The following is a 19,327-nucleotide window of genomic DNA, read 5'->3' on the forward strand; positions in this document are numbered from 1 at the left end:
TACAGATAACTGTAATAACAATATACGAAGGATTGTTTTAACTTGTAATGTAATAACAAAGCATGAATAGGGGCATATTTGGAAAGAAAATTACGCAAATGCAATATCTCCGCAGGGCTTTTTTATATAGAGAAGATATACTCCTTTTTATCAATCCCACTTGCATGGACCCGGTCCACGCTATAATTAGCATGGACCAGGGTATTTTCGTAAATTAGCAGTGGTGGAGCATGGATCAGAAATATTTTACCTAAAGAGTAACTATATGTTCTGTAACGTAACTATGTATTCATAATAGTAACTATGAAAAAATAATAATATAGTCATTTCGATAAGAATAACTATTCTATCCAAAGAGTAACTATATCATATAAAAAGTAATTTTAACTGTAGAACAGTTACTACGAAGTATATTATAAAATAAACAATATAATATAAAAAATTAGAAACTATATGTTCTGTAAAGTAACTATATCTTCATAATTGTAACTATGAAAAAAAATATAGCCATTTCGATAAGAATAACTATTCAATCCAAAGAGTAACTATATCATATAAAAAAATAACTATAGAACAATTACTATATTATAAGATAAACAATACGATATTGATGCTTTAGAGGTAATATAGTAACTTTTTTCTATTATATAGTTACTATTATATATCGTATAGTTACTAAATAAAAAAGAGGAATTATAACTCTTGGACAATAATTAAGAAAAACATTAACTACATAGTTGGTTGTTTTAAGCTATGACATTCTAATTATTTGCATCTATTAAATAAATCACATTAAACTCAAATGATTTTTGAACTAAAAAATATATTAATCGCCACTTTCACACACATCCTTCCTTCCTCTACCACGTCCTTGGTTTTCATTGTTGTCGGGATTTTCTTCTTCTTTTTCTCCTACTTTTGTTTTCCTTGTAGAAGTTATTCTTTGCACGACTTCAATTATGGATGCATCATCTTTGTATTTCTGAATCAATAGCATATAAACTAAGTTAATAATTTAACATTTAAATATGAAAAAGTAACATAGTAACTATTTTGAACATATAGTTTATATTATACATCATATAGTAACTCTTAGATTTAATGATGGTAAGATACTCGCAAAACTGCAGATATAGTTATTGTTATAGTCATATAGTTACTGTCATAATAATATAGTCACTCTTATTATTAATAACACAGAGAACAAAAAATTATGAATATAAAAAGAACATAATGATAACAAATCATGATAAAATAAACATAGTACCTATTTCAAATATATAGTAACTATATAAACCATATAGTATCTATATAAAACATATAGTGACTATTATTATAATATAGTAACTATTGTACACATATAGTAACCATTATAATCATATAGTCACTATCTAAGAATCGGACAAAAACATACTCTAAATAACATAGTACATAATGTAATCGTATAGTAACTATTATTTATCAAAAAGTCACTATAAACTGTTCATAACATAATAACTATCTTAAACACATAGTTACTGTTTTAAACTTATAATAACTTTCTAAAAAATATAGTGATTATTTTAAACACATAGTTACTGTTTTAAAGTAATAGTAACTTTTAAAAAATATAGTTACTCTAAAAACTACTACTAACATAAACACAATGAACATTCCAGTGATATTAAAACACTATTTCGCAACATAAATTAAAGGTGACTATATCATTTATATACTAACTATGTGAAACACTAACCCTTATTTCAACAAAACAACAAACATTTCAAATCACTCAACAAAATAATAACTATTGTACACATATAGTAACCATTAAAATAATATAGTAACTATTGTATACATATAGTAACCATTAAAATTACATAGTACCTCTTTAAACCATATAGTTATTGTATTACTCATATAGTTACTATTTAAAATCGTGAAGTCACTGATCAAATTCGCGAAGTGAAAGTGATATTTCGGTAAAACACAAACATTAATTTCTTCAAAACAACAAATATTTTCAATTTTAAATAAAAATAGACTTAAAATTCTTTAAAAAACAACAAACCGAGATGTGATCTCTAAAAATTCTTGCGAAGATTTGTAGGCGAGCGCAAATTCTTCGATTCGATTTCGGCAACGACGAACCTCCTTCTTGATCTACTACTTCCTCCAATTTTTCCTCATCTAATAGATAAAATTATAAAAATTATAAGATAATTACGAAGAAAATCGAACAAAACCTAGAAATTTGGGCTAAATTTTGAAAAGCATAGAGAGAAAATGAAGAGAGAGAAAATGAAAGAGAATGAACAGAATGTAGATCTGAAATTTTGAAAAATAAAAAAGTTTAAAACGTATATAAAGTGGGTTAGACACAAATCGCATTGAAACTCTACAAAACACATAGTAACTCTTTAAAACACATAGTTACTGTTATACGTATATAGTTACTATTTAAAATCACAAAATAACTGTCACGTGACAGTTACATATGTTGCCCATACAAATTACTCCGTTGCCCTGGTCCACGCTAAGTTAACTTGGACCAGGTTTATATTAGTGTAAATACCTTTTTATTGGGTGAAAATTAATTATTATATAATTCATATTATAATTATGATGGTAGGAATTATCGGGGATGAGGAAAAGGAATACAATTATGCATAAATTGGAGGGTGTTGTTAGATAGAGATTAATAAGAAAGAAGCAAAAGTTTATATCTGATATGCATAAACACGGTACAATTTTTTTCAATATTGCAAATGATATTGCTTGTGGCCTTGTGTATATTACAAATGTATAGCAAGGTATTATAAAATCGTATTTCCTACTATTCATGGTTAGTACTCCTTCCGTCCCGGAATACTTGACCTGTTTTCCTTATCGGGCCGTCCCTTAATACTTGACATGTTTCTAAAAATGAAAATATTCTAACAATATTATATTATTTCTCACTCCACCCCTATTAACCCACCTACCTCCTACTCCATACAAAAAATAATTAAAAATTCAACCCCTACTCTCCCCCAACCCCACCCCTTTACACATTTCCCACTAACTACATTAAAATAATACCCCACTATCAACTACTACCTATTAAATTAAATAAGTCAATTCAAGTCCCTTAAACTCTGTGCCGGTCAAACCGGGTCGAGTATTCCGGGACGGAGGGAGTAGTAGCTTATCATACACTTGAGTTTGGAAGTGAGAGAGGCTCTGCCTTCTCTCTAGAAAACCCTAGCCAAATGCTCAACCCTAGCCGCCACTCATAGAAAATTTCACAGCCATTGGAAATCTCATGTCATTATCTTATACAATTCAATATGCATCCCCTGCATTCCCATCATAATGTAGCCCCTTTATTTCTCAGTTTTTTTTGTGATTTGAGTTGCTAAGCACCATAGCCATGGGAGTAACTAGTAAGTCATTTTTTCGGTGGATAATCTCGTTAATTTGCCTCAGTCGGCCTCCCTCTGAGTTTTTCACCGTTTTACTCATCTCTATCCAGTTTCTTTTCCAAATCCGAGTCAACTCAGTCAACGACCGGATTTCGTCAAGCCACCGAAATTTCCTTGATGGAAATATCTCAGAGCGATGTTCCTTTCATTCGGCATCTTAGACGAACAAAAGGGCTCCAGATCTAGAACTTACATTAGATCTGAAGCTCGTCAAGTTCTTCCATTATCTCTCCCTGATGCGGGTCAACAAATGTTTTGCTGAATTTGTTTCCTCCGTCGTTCTCATAGATGGATTTTCAGATCCACTTTTTTCTTTTGATTTCTTTGTAATTCTTGTATATATTTGCTTTTAGTTTACTTTTTTATTGTTTGTTTTTCTTAGTTTAGTTTCTTAGTTTGTTGTGCAGATTGATTATAGTTTAGATTTTAGCATTTTTTTCTGGAGTATAGTGTAGGTGTAGTGTCTGGGCTTCGGGTTTGTATTCTTCCGGAGGATGGAGCGTTATCATATATCGTTCGGATAATCGTCTATCTTTGAAGTCTATTCACCAAGTTTTCTTGGAACTGGGGCTGGAGTAGTATGAGGTTAGAACGTAGTTTCAATGTACGGTCTGTTCTACAAGAAGTATTTTATTAGCTCGAAGTCATTGTAATTCACCCATTCGAAAGGATGGTGTCAGGTAGTCCGCCTGGATTTTCTTTCCTTGTTCTTTGGTTTACTTTTAGGAAAATTTGGTAATATTAATCCAACCTTTGGCCGGTTTTCTTTTATTAATCTCACCTACGACATATTTTTTAATAATTCCACCTTTACTACCCAACGACTTTTATTGGGCTTAAGTGACCGATAACCGGTGAAAAAATCATCGAGATGGTGATGAATTGATGATGATGACTGAATATATCGAGAGAGAGTACTTCCACGTAGGGACATATTATCGCCTACAATAGGTTTATGACGTGTTGGGCCCAATAAAAGTCGTTGGGTGGTAAAGGTGGGATTATTAAAAAATATGTCGTAGGTGGGCTTAATAAAAGAAAATCGGCCAAAGGTTGGATTAATATTACCAAATTTTCCTTACTTTTAATCTAGTATTAAATCTAGTCATGTCACTCATGTCTAAAGTTGAGATTAATGAAAGAATTACTCCGCAATTGATAGATCCATTTTCGGGAACATGACTACTAAGTTTCCATAATTATTTTAATTATTTTAAGTTTGGTTGGAATCTGAAATGTTCGAGTTGTAAAGAAATGGACATAAATACGTTTGACAAATGTTTAAAAAAGGACAATCTTATGATTATAAGCATACTTAATTAGTGGTTACACGTTTCTTTTACGAGCTAATTAATGCTTATAAAAGCAACTATTTATATTATATTTTAGAATTATTCTTACATGAAATGGAACTGGTCTGCTCCATAATAACAATAATACCATGAACAAGCGGTGAGTGAATCATCTCCTCACCATCAAAATCCAAAACCAAAGCAACATCATCTGGGTTTGAATTTTTTTGCGCAATATTGGTAATGAAATCAATGAAGAATCACCCCCTGCAGAATCTGGAGCAACAATAGTAAGATTTGCCTTCTTCTTCTTCGCCTTCAATGGAGGCCAACGTACATTATTTAAGTGAAGTCCTTAACGTGCGCTCAAGCTAGAGAGAGGAGAGAGAGAGAAGCCTTAGTAGGTTGGTTTATACTTTTATGTTGTTATGGATCAATGATGATATAAATGTAAAATTTATATGCCGAAAATCCCAAACCTTTAAAATGCATGAACTCAAAACACTATGCTTAACAATAGTGTATTGAGTCACATTTAGGTGAAATTCACTATTCATAAGGAAAGTTTTTATTTTCCTTCCCTTTAAAAGCTCTATCAGCCTTGCTCAATCAACCAAGGTTCGATTCTTGGTCCTTGCATATTTCCAAAATATTTTGCTATCCCTTTTCTCCTTTCCTTTCTTTCTTCTGATCCACCTCCTGGATCGTTTTCAATTTCTAACCTAAGCTCCTCTCTCCTCTCACCTCCGCCCCCTCTCCTCAAATCAAACTCCACAACGAGCCACCAAATTCCGATCTTCCCACCACCATTCATGTGCCGTTCGTCACAGACTCAACCAGGTGGTGGCGGTGCTGCGTTCGAGCTGAATCGTTTCTTCGACGGCGGATTTTTTTTCCTGTTGGAACACCAAGACGCAACTCAATTTCAGTTGGAGTTGAAGCTTTGATTTTTTGGGTAATTTGTTCTTGTTCTTTTATAATAATCATCTGGATGTATTTGGTTTAATTTTTCGCGGATTTGTTGATTTGTTCAATTTTTTTTCCAATTGTTAATATGATTATCGTTCTTCGTTTATGATTTTACTGGACTTGCGTTTTTTTTTTTTTTGTTTCATTAAATTTTTGCTGATGATTTCTATCTATTTTTAATGGGATTTTGATTTCAGTTGGAGTTGAAGCTTTGGTAATTCTACAGGAACTCAAATGGCCATTTGTATCAGTGTTTAGAGTTTGTCTTGCCTTTAAGAAGGATTAGGGGAAGACGACGTTGACTGAACGAGTTCTGTTTTACACTGGACGAATTACCATTCAGTGATGCTACTTACTGCAGCTGGAAGGGGTATCAGGTATTCATGAATTGTTCAATCCCAATTATGTTTTTTTTTTTTCATTTTTTGCTTTCAGACTTTCAGTTGAGATTAATTAAGTATTTTGGTAGACTTGCGATATAGTTTGCTGTTGCAATTTGATTTGATTTGTTTGGGAAAGTCTATTTGATTTGTTAATGAAATGTCATTTCTGATCGAAGAACTGCCGTGAAACCTTTAGTTGTTTGTTGAAGTGGGTTAAGTTTGTCATCATTAATTTCTGGAACTACGAGCTTACCGAAATAGGAGCATTGGAATGAGCCTCCCGAATTGCGGGTTATCTCATTCCCAACTTTGAATGTAGGCAAAGGCAACCTTCAAATAAATGAAAAAGCAAAAAATGTGAACTTTTGTGCTCTTGTTTTTATAGTGGGTTAAAATTTGGCCATTTCATGGGTTTAAATAGCTGATTCCATCGGGTTACAATTGGGAACATTTCACTAAATTTCTATTTTTTTGGACTTGGGCCAATGCCTTTGAAATGGGATTCTTGCTAATTTAGTAATTTTTGATCCCAAAATCTGCAATTTAGGTTGAAATGTTGAATAATCTTTAATTTGTACATTTTAATTAGATTGATTTTTAGTTAGGGTTAGCAGTTTAACATAGTACATGTTAGCTATTTAGCCTTATTCTATATCATTTAGAAGCAAAATTTATATGGATCAAATTGTTTTTGAAGCTCTCTCTGTTAAGCTTAGCTACCCTAAAAGCCTAAATGCCTATTTTTCAAACACATACTACCACCACCATCACCTCAACTCAGTATAGATTCTGCCATAAGCTACGTAAATTGAATCTACCAGTATAATTGAAGACATCTTTAAGCAATTAAGCATGCCAAGTTGCCAACTGCCAATAAAAAAAAGTCTACAGAATCACCAGAGTTGATGGAAGTACCTTTCTTACTACTAATTTGAATCAAAATTTTCAAATGCATGTTTAAGTTTCAGAGTTTTCGAAACTTGCCTTAGCAATATACTAATTGCCTACAAGTACATAAACAAAAGCCTGCCAAGAATTGTCTTCCTGCTGTCCAGGTGAATTTACCCAAATTTCTGTATAGACCTGGCAACGAAATTTAGGAAATTCAATCGACTTGTATTTGTAGTGTGAGCTGTGAGCACAAGAAACCTCACCGTGGATATGTAGCACCGACCATCTCCTTTGAGTTTTAAGGCTATTGAGTCGTATGAATCCAAATCAGTGAAGCCGTTAAACTGGAATGAAAAAATGTACAAATGAGATTAGATATCATGTCATTGGATGTTCTTTAGATTATCTCATAAAAAGGTGATCAGCCCATCATTTTTTTCTCTTTTAAACTTCACTATATAAGTCATATTGTACAGGGCATGACAGACTCTGCAATGAGTCATATTGTACAGGGCATGACAGATTCTGTAATGAGTCCATTAAACATGTGTACACAAGTTCTATAGTTTTTCTGTCACTGACTTTCAGTTGAGCCTTAACCAAAGCTTCCGAGTGCTCAAAAGCAAACCAAAGGAAAAGCTATGGATTCATATATCAGTTATATCTGATATGGGGGGAAGATGGAGTCTTGCTACTGTTTACTTGGTTGGACACTCTTATGTAGAGGGTGCAGTCTGGTGAATAGCTGGGACTAGCATCAGCTTTGTAATTATTAGAGAAAACAACTTTAGTTAATCATGATGGTTATTCAGAGAAATGTTGTATTGTGTAGTTACAAACCTGAAGCCTACTATAGTTAATCCTTAATCCGCCCAAAATATTTTCATGTACTTTAACTGCAGCTCTGCTGCTTTCCTCCATTTCTAAGTTCATATCTGTTTATTTTGGTGGAAGTGTATCACAGTGTTGAGTTTTTATCCTGATGCTTCAATCTTGCATGTTTTTCCCATTTTCGTTCAACTCGGTTTTCTTGGTTGAATCATGGTGGTTATTGCAGGTTTGAAAAATTATGGCTGAAGGAGAGGAAGACATGCCCAGGGATGCAAAGATTGTGAAGTCATTATTAAAATCTATGGGTGTTGAGGAGCATGAGCCCCGCGTTGTGCACCAGTTTCTGGAGCTATGGTACAGATATGTCGTCGATGTCTTGACGGATGCACAAGGTTACTCAGAACATGCAGGCAAAGGCACAATTGACTGTGATGATATTAAGCTTGCTATCCAATCAAAAGTGAATTTCAGATTCTCACAACCGCCACCTCGGGAGGTACTTTTAGCTTTCCGTTTACCCCTTCTTTCTTTAAATAAATAAAACTATGTTACATGTACATTTTATTGGAATTGCTTTTGTTATGATCTCATTTTCCTATATAGGGAAATAAATGCCCCCTTTCTTTAAATTGCCTGACATCTTGATTCCCTACTTGTATGATTGATTAGTAATCAAAACTAACAAATAATGGCTGCAAAAAACTACTAGGATTGAACGATCCTGAAGAGAAGATGAGATTACTTCAGTTAGAGCAAGAGGAGGCTGCGAGAATGGAGAGGGAGCGGCTAAAGGTTAAGGAGCGAGAAAGGTAGTTTCTGCAAGCGTTGGAGATGGAGAAGAAGAGGAAGAACAACGCAAATTCGAAGAAGAAGAATCTTAGAGAAGGCTGGTTAGTATTCTTTGCAGTTTTGTTATATTAAGTTGTTGATTTAGTTGCTCTTGAATTTGAGATTGAGTAGAGAGTAATATTGAATAAAAGTGACTGAATTTTCTGGTATCATCGTATTTTAATGAGATCTCGGCTTTGATCTTTTGCTTGTACTTGAGAGACGATTAATAAATGTTTTGATTGCCATATTAATTGGAGAAAATATTAAGGTGTTAGCTGGATGTGTTCAATATACAAATGATAGGGTGACGAAAAATGTTTTATATGTTAACATTTCAAGTGTGTTAAAAGAGCAGGAAAGTTGTCATTGATTTAGGTGGTAATGTTGGTCTTACTTGTGTAATTTTAAGGAGGTTAATGAACTGATCTAATAATATGTAATTTTAATTTGCCTTGCTTCTTCTTGATTTGCTGATATCATTTATTTGTACAGGCTAGGGTTGATTCTCAAGAGATTCACTTTCTACCTTTCAACCCCACCGACAAAAGAACATCATGATAAGGATGGTAAAATGCATAAGGTCAGCAAAGGTGCTCCAGAACAGGTATATTATCGAAGTCTTACTTACATGTCTTTAATGCATTTTTTGTGTGAAACATCATAAAGAGTGTCTTTTATTACTTCACAGATATTGATTTTGTCTCACAAGTCACAATAAGTCAGACATAGAACGAAGAGTTATTATTTTATTGACAAGTTTACTGAACAAGGCTTGCGTTACTTGCTGTTGCATATCAGGTTATTTTCTATCCATAGAGAAAGTAACATGTTGTAAATAGGAGACCTATATTACATTAAAAATGGTTGACTACTATAATAATCTATACACGTAATTTCTGGAAGCTCTAGAGTGGAGGAAAGAAATTCTTGGAGGTCCATGGCAATTCATAGGCCTCGTGCCTCTCTTTAGTGCAGATACTTTTAAGAGGGATTTAAATCACGGAGTAAGTGTGACAATTACAAACGAAGTCCTAACAGTAATGCCTTTTTCTTAGCCTAGATCCAAACCCTTTAATTATGTTACTTTATTAGGCTAAAAACTTCGACTTAAATTCCCTGTAGTGAACTTTTGCTTTCTGTAAGGTCTTAACTCAGATAGGCATGTTCGTGAATGATTTCCTTATGTGTACTTTATTAGGCTAAAAACCTACAAATGGTTTACATAGTTAGGTGCTTACAAATTCATTGTATCATTTGTATTGGAATATGTTAAAAGAAGAAAGCAAAAGAGGAATTAAGAATCACAGAGGAAAATCACTAGCTTAGGTACTGTTCCAAGGAAGGGGAAGCCTAGAAGAAAAGGTGACAACCGTTTGCGAAATTGTAAAGATGTGAGGAGGTAGGGAAAGAGTTGGGTAGGGGAGGGTAGCAAGTACCATTCTAACCATTCTAAAGTTATATTTTCCTGTAAGCTTGATTATTCTTTGGTTTTAAGTGGGTTTTGTAAAGTTGACTAGGAGTTAAAATGGTTCTAATTAACTTGGCAAGAAATGTTGCTTTATGAAAGCTTCAATAAATGAGCAAGACAAAAGGTTCTAACTCACATGTTGGGAAGAGGGAGGAAGGAGAAGGAAAAGGAAGAGAGATCAGGGGAGGGAGAGAGAGATTATTAAAGAAAACCAAATTACATCAACTTATGGGAAATATGCCGGCAAGAATAAAAAGTAGGTGGATTGAAAAATAATGTTAGGAGATGGGAAGATAGGGAGGGTAGAGAGTTAAAAACTTTGGAAATGTTATGTTGGTGGGAAAATTGGTAAGGAGGAGAGGTTGTCAGTATTTGATAAGCTTATTTAATTTTATAGACTATACCAATATAGAGGCAAACATTAATGATTTGATTTGACAAGTTTTGTGTACATGTATTGTTTGTGGCTTAACATTTTGATAAAGGGTTAAGTAACTACAAAGAAATTTATGCTTAATTTCTGTATGGTGAACTGATAGGAGGGCAATATTATAATATTATGAGGTATAATGTACTCCGTATTTATTACTGATTATATGTCAAAGCTCATCTTGAACTCTTTAAATTGTATATTGGGTCTGAAAATTGTCAATAATACGCATCATAAACTATCTATGCCTTATCCTAATTTTTGCCAAGAAATGTCAATTATCATGCCCTACTATTTTATTTTATTTCATTTTTTTTAAGCTGAAAGATATAGTTAGGAGGTTATTTCTTTTGAGATCCCTATACAAAAAACATTCATGTTGTTGTAATTTGGATGAAAATGACAGGTTTACATGGCTGCAACTGATACGGCTCTTCCCATGGGTTAGAACTAAAGCTACAAGCTAGAAAGATAGGGTGAATGATGGAAGATTGGTGTGCTACGAAAAGCGGAGTTTTTGGGTTCACTCCCTCTACTCTATGCGATATGTATGTGATTTCATTCCTGCCCCCAAAAACAGAGGTTAAAAGATTACTACATATTTAATAAGCATCAAATCTACCGGGAGGGTCTGGACATAAGTCTTCAAACTCCTAGGGTCCAAGCTCTTAACTGAGAAGAACCTTCAAAATGACGTGCGAAAAAGTGGTATTTAGAACAATTATGGAAAAATATAATCATGTAATTGATGTACTCATTTAATTTGTTTATTGAGTTTTATTTTATTGCAGACACGTAGCATAATTTACTACAGATCGTGTCAAGGAAGAACAAGGAATGTTAGACTAAAAGAGAAGAAATTATAGCTTTTCATGATTTATTTGTTCTTGTCTATTATTCGACCAATTATATCGGTTTCATAAATATATGATTCCATCAAACAAGTTGGCCCTAACTTCAGAAATTTAAAATAGAATTGATCAACATTGGACGTGTAATTGTTATTTACGTAAATGGTTAGACGAGGTAAAAATAGAAGAGAATTCAACAAAATATATGGATGAAATACTGCAGAGAAATTGTTATTTAAATAGATGGATTCAAACATAATATATTCACATACATATTAATGAATCATGAAAATTTTGTCTAATTGTTTTTTTTCCCCCTAAGGTCCTTTAACATGGGTTCTTTTCCCTAATCGCTTTGCTTATTTGCTAATTTCGTTCTGATAATTGATTTTAATATCTTGGGGGACCGCGCGCGTTAGCGCGCGGTCCAACAACTAGTAGAATATAAAAGTGTAAATTTTTTTACAACATACTTAAAAAAAAAGCGTAAAGAGCTTCAAGTAACGGAGGTAGTGTAAGAGGGGAGAAAACACCATAACAGAAACATGAAGTAAAAAAATAAGCTGAAATTAACAAGAGAAAATCTACATTCAAGTAGTGATCAATAAACCATGCATTACTTATTTACTTACAAACCCATGGACAATGTGTTGTGGAACAAATACTTACAAGTGGAATCTATCCTATACATGTAAAACTGAGAATGCACTCTCTTTATTTGTGAATACTTGTCTCATACCAGGTAGCATTAGGAACAAAGTGGAAGAAAAAGAGACCTAAAAGTCAAAAGTGGCATGAGTGTAATTCTCCATTGGTTTTGTATTTTGGTGTTGTAAACGATTGATCTTTGAGGCTACTGTTTTTCGTTGACCAGCTGAAGCAAGCAACAATGCCACAGCAACACTAAACATGACAAGCATACATACAAGTAGCAAATAAGTCCTCTTGGATGACCTCCTATACTCGCCAAAGAAGAGTACACCCCAGAAGGTGCTCACTAGGGGAAGAGCCTGAAATAAAATTAAAACTTAATTGTTGATCAAAATATTCACATTTTCCCTTTCATGTAGAATTTTTGTGATTCTTCAATATGCAACTCAAATTGATTGATTACACATAAAAACAATACAGTTTTTGATGTGATTGGAACAATTCAACATGTTACGAGATTGATTCCAAAACCCTTTTCCTTTATTTGATTTGATTTTATAGGATAATAAGGCTCCATTTGATAGGGCGTAAAACATTTTCCTGCAAAACAGTTTTTCTCTATGTTTAATTTTACATTGTTTGGTTTGCAAAGGAGTGTTAAACCATTTTTTCCTAGGAGTAAAATTGCTTTCCCAATGATGGAAATCATTTTCCCTCATTTTCCCCATCTCTGTTGTACAACACTCTCACTACTTGTTTGCTTCTTTCATATTCCTTTTGTTTCATCATTTTTTCTTACATGGAACAAAACAATGGAAAACTAATTTTGGAATTGTGTTTTCCCTTGTAAATTATTTTCCATGAAAATCATTTTACGCTGAAAATATTTTACACCCAATCAAACGGAGCCTAAATGAAAGAAAAAGGGGGGAAAAAATCTGAACTATGTACTAACCTGAACTGCGTCAGCAGCTGCATAGCCAGCAGCCTGACCGCCAATGAACTGAAGACCATTTCCAAAGCCACAAAGCAAGCCAGCGGCAATAGCCCAACCTCTTCCATTTCCATCTCTAAGGTACTCCTTAAGAGATGATTTAGGCAAGTTGAGGAGGGGATAGTACAAGAAGGTGACATTCAAAAAGACCGCCGTCACAACAAAGGCCAGCGAGAAGTAAAAAAAAGCCGTATATATAACCAAATGAGGAACCCCTTCCTTCAAAAAGTGCCATTGATCATTTGTTGCGAGGTTAAATGCTGGTGAGAAGAGAGCAAAGCATACGCCGGCAAATAGAGTTATGCTCATGCCCACCACTTTGCTTTCGCCAACCACCTATATCGATTAGATATCCATCATTACCAGATTTTTTGATAAACTACCTTCTTCACCTTTGTTATGAGTTTACGACTTATGATTGTGTCATGCCTAGTTACTTTAATGCGGTCGGACACCCATTTTCTTCACTAATCCATTAGCTGCAACTAACCGGCAATTTCATCAGTAGCACTCATAAAAAGTAAGATAAATCTTTGTATTCTTTGATTCCATTATTATCCAAATGTAATTGTTTGCTTTACTATTAAGTGCTGGTTCAATGAATATATTAAAATCAAACGAAGAGCTGTTAGCTAACCTTAATAGCTCTTTGGCTTTCAACTGCGATTATAAAATCAGCAGTTCCAGCCTTTTTAGCTTCTTCAGCACAAACATTATCAACATCTACGTTCTCCATGATATCTATACATTTTTGCACCACAAGTTAGAATAATATATCACAACGATTAATGCAATTGCAAGACTTCAGAATTCAGATTAGTTACCTTTTGCAGATGGAGCTTCTTCGTCAGTTGTAATCTCGGGCACTCTGCAAAGGGTTTATTGAACCATAATTGCGGAAAAAGAAAATAAGGGAATGGAAGGACATAAAGAAAAGCTTCCCGCTCACAGCATTTCGGGAACTCAATTAGCATACTTTTCCGTTTCTTTTAGATTCTCGTGAAAACTGCGAAGCTTTTCCACATTATCAGTTGCATTAGAGGAGTGCACAGCAGACCCAAGCAATACAGCTGTGAGAAAGCACGCTACCCCTGGGAACAGAATGCTTGCTTTGTTTATTTTGTCGTCCAAGAAATAGTTCAAAGTTGTGCCTGATACAATTGAATTTCTTAGATTCTAGCAATTAAACAACAATTTACCTTTTATGATACAAAGGAATTTTGGGTGTAAATAGTAAATGACATTATAACTATATTAGAATCTAGGATACAGAATTGTTTACCTATTACAACAGCAATGCTAGATGTAACCACTTGAGCCACTGAAAGCCCAACAAATGCCCAGGCATATTGTATTGAAACATTGCCAAAGCTTAAGAACAATCCACCACCCATCGCCATCAGAACACATGGCCACGTGTCCTACACAAAGTAAGCAGAATGAAACAAAAGGATTAGATCAATGTTACCTGCTTCGCTAGTATGAGACTGGGTACGGGTACGCAATTCGCAACCTAATTTGCTAAACTAGACCAAAATTGTACCATTTTCATGTTATAATTCGTTTATTTGGTTCGCGGTTCGTGGGGTGATTAGAGAATTAGTTAACACTGTATTAGATCAAGGACTAGGAGTTGTTTCTTTTTTCATTGCCAGTGTCAGTGAATGGTACAACCACTAATATGGCTTATCGTTCTAGGACAGAGAGAGTAAAACAATTTCTTGTTTGATCACAATTACCAATTACTACAAACAAGCTGTTAACAGCCCCCCATATCAAAGTGTGCTATACCCCTAACTAAAACAATTTCAAGAACACCTAAAGGTGATATTTTTTAAATTTTAAGGTGCGCACATTACATTTTCTACGGGAAAGGCAAAAACAGACGATATATTAACTCGAATCAGCAGATGTCTACTACCATGTTTTATGAGCAAAAAAAACTTTCGGGTGTTTTAAGAACTGTTTTCTATCAATCACGGATTCACGGGTGTCACTGAGAAATGAAGCTCGTGCCCATTTAAGGAGTTTTCTATTCGAAAGAACAAGTTAAATACCTGAGTAAGCTGAGTAAGGAAATTGGGCATACTTGGTGTGCTACCACCAATCTGGCCAAATGTGAGAGCAATGAGAACAGCTGCCAGGAAGTTTGTAATTGAGTAATCAAGATAAGTATGTTGAGGAAGTCTCCCCCTCCTTTCTAAAAGAGTCAGAATTGCTGGCCATGTTCCCAAAAATAGAAGGGACACCAACATACAGACTATAGCAGCTGATTTACTCTCTACTAAAAACATGTTCTTTTCCTGTAAATCATTACACATAACAACATTGGTAGCGATTTTTTGCACCAAATAAAACATAGTAAGCGATTTTAATAGCATAGGAAATTCAAAGGTTAATGGACTATATCATAACTAACTGAAATTACTCTAGTAAACAATTATGACAAAAAATAATTATGGGAGGCTTAGCTTTTGCTTGGAAGAAGGGGCTTAGGCGAGTAATACTAGAGGTCGGTTCCATGGGGGTGGCGTGTTAGCTCCGTTCTATTCGGCTTATTTTGTCTGAACTTATCTAAACTTATTTTATCTAAACTTACTTTATCTGGGAAAAAATAAATTATTTTGACTTAAATAAACTTATTTGCGTGTTAAAATGTCTGAAAAAATGCTTATTTTTTCTGAACTTATATTATTTAAACTTATTTGATCTTAACTGAATTATTTTGTCTGAAATAAGTCAAAACAAGTCAAACACACAAGCTCAAAAATATCAAACACGACTCGAGCTTGAAACAAAACTCAAGCTCAAACTCAACTCGGAACCGACTCGAAAACTCAGTCTCGAATTCAACTCGAATTCCAATCTCATTAAAAGTTCTTACACCATGTCAACATACCATAAGCCCAAATAAAAGCCCAAAAGGAAGTAATTTGCAACATTCTCAAACTCAAAGATTTATATTTTTAACTCTTTCCATTCTCTTCTCCCTTATTTCTTGACCAATGTGGGACAAAAAAAAATCTCTCATTTTGTCTATCTTCCTTTCTTCTTGCCTCATGAAAGTGAATGGAGGTAATTGGTTTTAGGTAGCATCATTTATTTTTTACGCACTAGAGATATATGATCAAACCACATGTATTACCTCAAGAACCATTTGTATTTTTTAACATCCATTTCAATGGAAGCAAATGACAATTCATACAAATAACATCAGTAGCTTAGAGTGTTTGTCTTTGTCAACTGACTTCATTTATTGCAAGAAAAAGGCTATACAACCGAGGAGAGAAGTTTGGTTACCTTTCTTTATAGTATAAGAACTGTATATCATATTCATTTTGTAGGGATTTATAGGATTGTACACAACTATAATAAGTAGTTGATAAGAGTTACACACCAAGTTAAAACTTGATTTTTTTTATAAAAAAAATTGAAAGAAGAAAGCATATAATGATGAGTAAAAATAATAAAATAAAACATTATGTTTCCAAAAAAAGTTATATTATGTATAAATAAATCGAGTTTCTCACAAGCTTTTCGAGTCGAGTATGGAGTTGCTCGACTCGACTCGTTAAATTTTCGAGTCGATCTCAAGCTCAAGTCGAGGTTATTCGAGTCGTGGTTTGACCGAGTTTTGACTGAGTCGGGTTCGAGTAGCTCGCGAGTTCTCCAACTGAGCGACGGATTGGTTGGCTAATTATGGGGTTGGTTTCACCCCAAAACTTGTACTAATGGAGGCAGCCCCTCGGGCCCTCGTGTTGTTTTATTGGAGAACCTATGTGGTGCAGCTCTTCTTGGACGGGTTCCGGCGATATCATTTTGCTTTATTTATTTTAGTGTGCTGGCTTTTCTTTTTCTTTAGTGTAATTTTCCTTTGTTTTAATTGAATAGTTCCTCTTGAAAAAAAAAACAAAATTCTAGTAACAAAGTTTTGCCGATCTAGTAACCAACAACAGGAACTAGCATGTTCAGAGAGAAATCATGGTAAAAAATTAATTAAAAATTCATTATCAAACAGATGGATTATTTCTAAATGCATCCAAGAATAACAACTACTCCATATAAGTTTTTAACCAAGATCTTGTTATTGGCACTGGATATATCAAACTATACAAGAGTTTACCCCCACTCCCCATAAGTAAACTCAAGAGTCAAGTCTTGCAAGATTGTCGCTGAAACTTGCTACAATGAACATTTAACGGCACCTAATAGGGCATCTGAATGTCAACTAACATAATTGTTTAAAGAAAGTCATAGATGAAACGAAAATGATAAGCCGTGTCACAATGATGACATGGCATGCTTATATGTCATGATTTAAATTGGAAACTAAAATATTCAACTTATATAATCTATTATACATGTTTCATAAAAGGTAGGAAAATCTTAATATTCTAATTTGTTTCCTCATTTATATCGATTATATTATCTACATATTTCATAGTAAAAATATTGCATTGATAGTAAAAATATTATGATGACGCATAACTTACGTGACGCTTATATGTGCCAATTATACTGCGACACGTAAGATTGTGACAACTAAATGTTTTGCGACCTTTATCATCACCCTAGATGAAATATCATATACATCTTTTACCTTTTGTGCTCTCTTTACTTTTTTAGTATGATTCTAAATCAATAATTATTATTTATAAGGTACAAATTACATGCAGTGTCGGTGCCAGGAATTATTTATTAAGGGTTCGGAATTCTTGAACGCATATAATAAAATCATAATCCAAAATCCAAATTACAACTAAATCAATAATTATTATTTATGAAGTACAAATTACATGCAGTGGCTGTCCCATGATTTTTTCCATTAAGGGTTCGGTATTATTGGACGCATATAACAAAATCATAATCCAAAATTCAAATTACAACTAATAATTCGTTGGGGCACATATTCTATTACAATAACGTTAAAAAAATTACGATTGAACTCGACGAATTTTTATGACTTTGAAGTATGGTTTTTCCAAAAATTGTTCTATACCCTTCATCTCTTATTAACAACGAAATCAACCTATTCAAAATCATGGATTTCAATTTAGCAATTACAACAAAATATTTTAAAGTTCAAATCCTAACTTCCTTACTTGTAAATCAACAAATAAATTATAACAACAACAACAACAACAACAAATAAATTATCCTCTAAACTAAATCTAACTTATCTAACATTAAAATTGAACATTCTAGTCACGAATTTTTCATCTATTGTTCAAACAAGTATAGTTCAATAATCCAAATTTTCAATTAAATAAATTTGCAAAAACAAAGAAATTAATGGGTAGAGTTTATACCTTCGAAGGGGAGATGAGAGAATGAAAGATGCCGAGTTGCCGCCGATCAGAGAGGAGAGGAGAGGAGAGGAGAAATAAGAAATGGTTAGTTTGTGTTTGTTTTTTCTGTTTTCTGGGTTTCTTTTTCCAGAAAATGAAATAAAAGAAGTGACGGTTTGTGGGACCCAGTGGTGCACCCAAGCGTTGTATGCGACGTGGAGACAATAGGGCTGTTCTGGAAACAGCTTACTAAGAACAGACGGTTGCTATGGTGGGCTAAACTAGAGGTGCTAGAGGTTACCCCCGGGGCATTTTTGTAAATATAAAACTGTCAAATTATATTGTCTGAACGTTAAATATACAATCTCTTTTGTAATATACTTTCAAAAAAAAAAATCTCTTTTGTAATAAAAATATTTTCTTTTATATATTTTAAAAAATATTTAAATATCAATTCTATTGTATTTAGATTACGTAAAGCTAACACGTATCATGTTTAACATTTTTTTAATTATTTAATTTTTTTTCTTCTAATTATTGTGTAAAGCTGATCGTTTGAGAAATGAGATTATTAGGAAGAAAGTAGGGGTTGTACCGATTAAGTTTAAGATCGATGGAAAATCGTTTAAGATGGTTTGGGCATGTAAGCAGAAGATAAAGTGATGCTCCGGTTAGGAGGCTATAAGGGTGGCAAAGTGATAGAATTGCAAGGGGTATGGGAAGACCTAAGAAAACTATCTTGGAGAAGGTGATTGGGCATGATATGAGCCTATTTGGGATTGAGGAAAATATGACGTTGGATATGACAGAGTGGAGGGAGAGAATATACGTTGATGACCTTCATTTGACTTGTACATCTTTCATTTTTACTCTCTTACTTTTACTTGCTTTTTTTTCATATATATTATTTGTTTTATTTATTAAAATGCCATTTTGAAATGTGCTTATTTTACTTATATTTATTTAAAACTTTATTTATTTTATTATCCCTTATAATATGTTTTT

The 19,327-nt window shown here is 33.6% G+C and overlaps 1 protein-coding gene and 2 long non-coding RNA genes across 3 annotated transcripts; 1 reads left to right on the forward strand and 2 right to left on the reverse strand.

The window, feature by feature from the left end:
• Window positions 1–611: 611 nt before the first annotated feature.
• LOC130466764 (uncharacterized) lies at window positions 612–2,517 on the reverse strand. Its single transcript, XR_008926917.1, has 2 exons — window positions 2,051–2,517; window positions 612–982 (listed from the first exon to the last, which is right to left on the reverse strand). It is a non-coding gene; the product is annotated as an uncharacterized lncRNA (long non-coding RNA).
• A 2,687-nt stretch (window positions 2,518–5,204) lies between these two features.
• LOC130467741 (uncharacterized) lies at window positions 5,205–11,290 on the forward strand. Its single transcript, XR_008927463.1, has 6 exons — window positions 5,205–5,690; window positions 5,902–6,081; window positions 8,036–8,305; window positions 8,519–8,699; window positions 9,133–9,244; window positions 10,945–11,290. It is a non-coding gene; the product is annotated as an uncharacterized lncRNA (long non-coding RNA).
• Window positions 11,291–11,974: 684 nt separating this feature from the next.
• On the reverse strand, window positions 11,975–18,500 carry LOC110793731 (ureide permease 2). The gene is made up of 8 exons (XM_021998629.2): window positions 18,344–18,500; window positions 15,092–15,337; window positions 14,317–14,455; window positions 14,011–14,185; window positions 13,859–13,902; window positions 13,672–13,775; window positions 12,996–13,370; window positions 11,975–12,399 (listed from the first exon to the last, which is right to left on the reverse strand). Exons 2-8 carry the CDS (start codon window positions 15,326–15,328, stop codon window positions 12,166–12,168), a joined length of 1,308 nt encoding a protein of 435 aa, XP_021854321.1. The 5' UTR covers window positions 15,329–15,337; window positions 18,344–18,500; the 3' UTR covers window positions 11,975–12,165.
• Window positions 18,501–19,327: the final 827 nt, after the last annotated feature.

The sequence above is a fragment of the Spinacia oleracea genome, chromosome 2 (assembly GCF_020520425.1).
Source record: "Spinacia oleracea cultivar Varoflay chromosome 2, BTI_SOV_V1, whole genome shotgun sequence".
Taxonomy (NCBI): Eukaryota; Viridiplantae; Streptophyta; class Magnoliopsida; order Caryophyllales; family Amaranthaceae; genus Spinacia; species Spinacia oleracea.

Bases quoted from the DNA above. Each gene is read 5' to 3' on its own strand.
- LOC110793731 (XM_021998629.2), bottom strand. From the start codon at position 15,328: ATGTTTTTAGTAGAGAGTAAATCAGCTGCTATAGTCTGTATGTTGGTG. The intron at 14,186-14,316 runs GTAAACAATTCT...CAATTGTATCAG, and splicing joins TAGCATTGCTGTTGTAATAG to GCACAACTTTGAACTATTTC. The intron at 13,371-13,671 runs GTTAGCTAACAG...TAATCGATATAG, and splicing joins AAAGCCAAAGAGCTATTAAG to GTGGTTGGCGAAAGCAAAGT.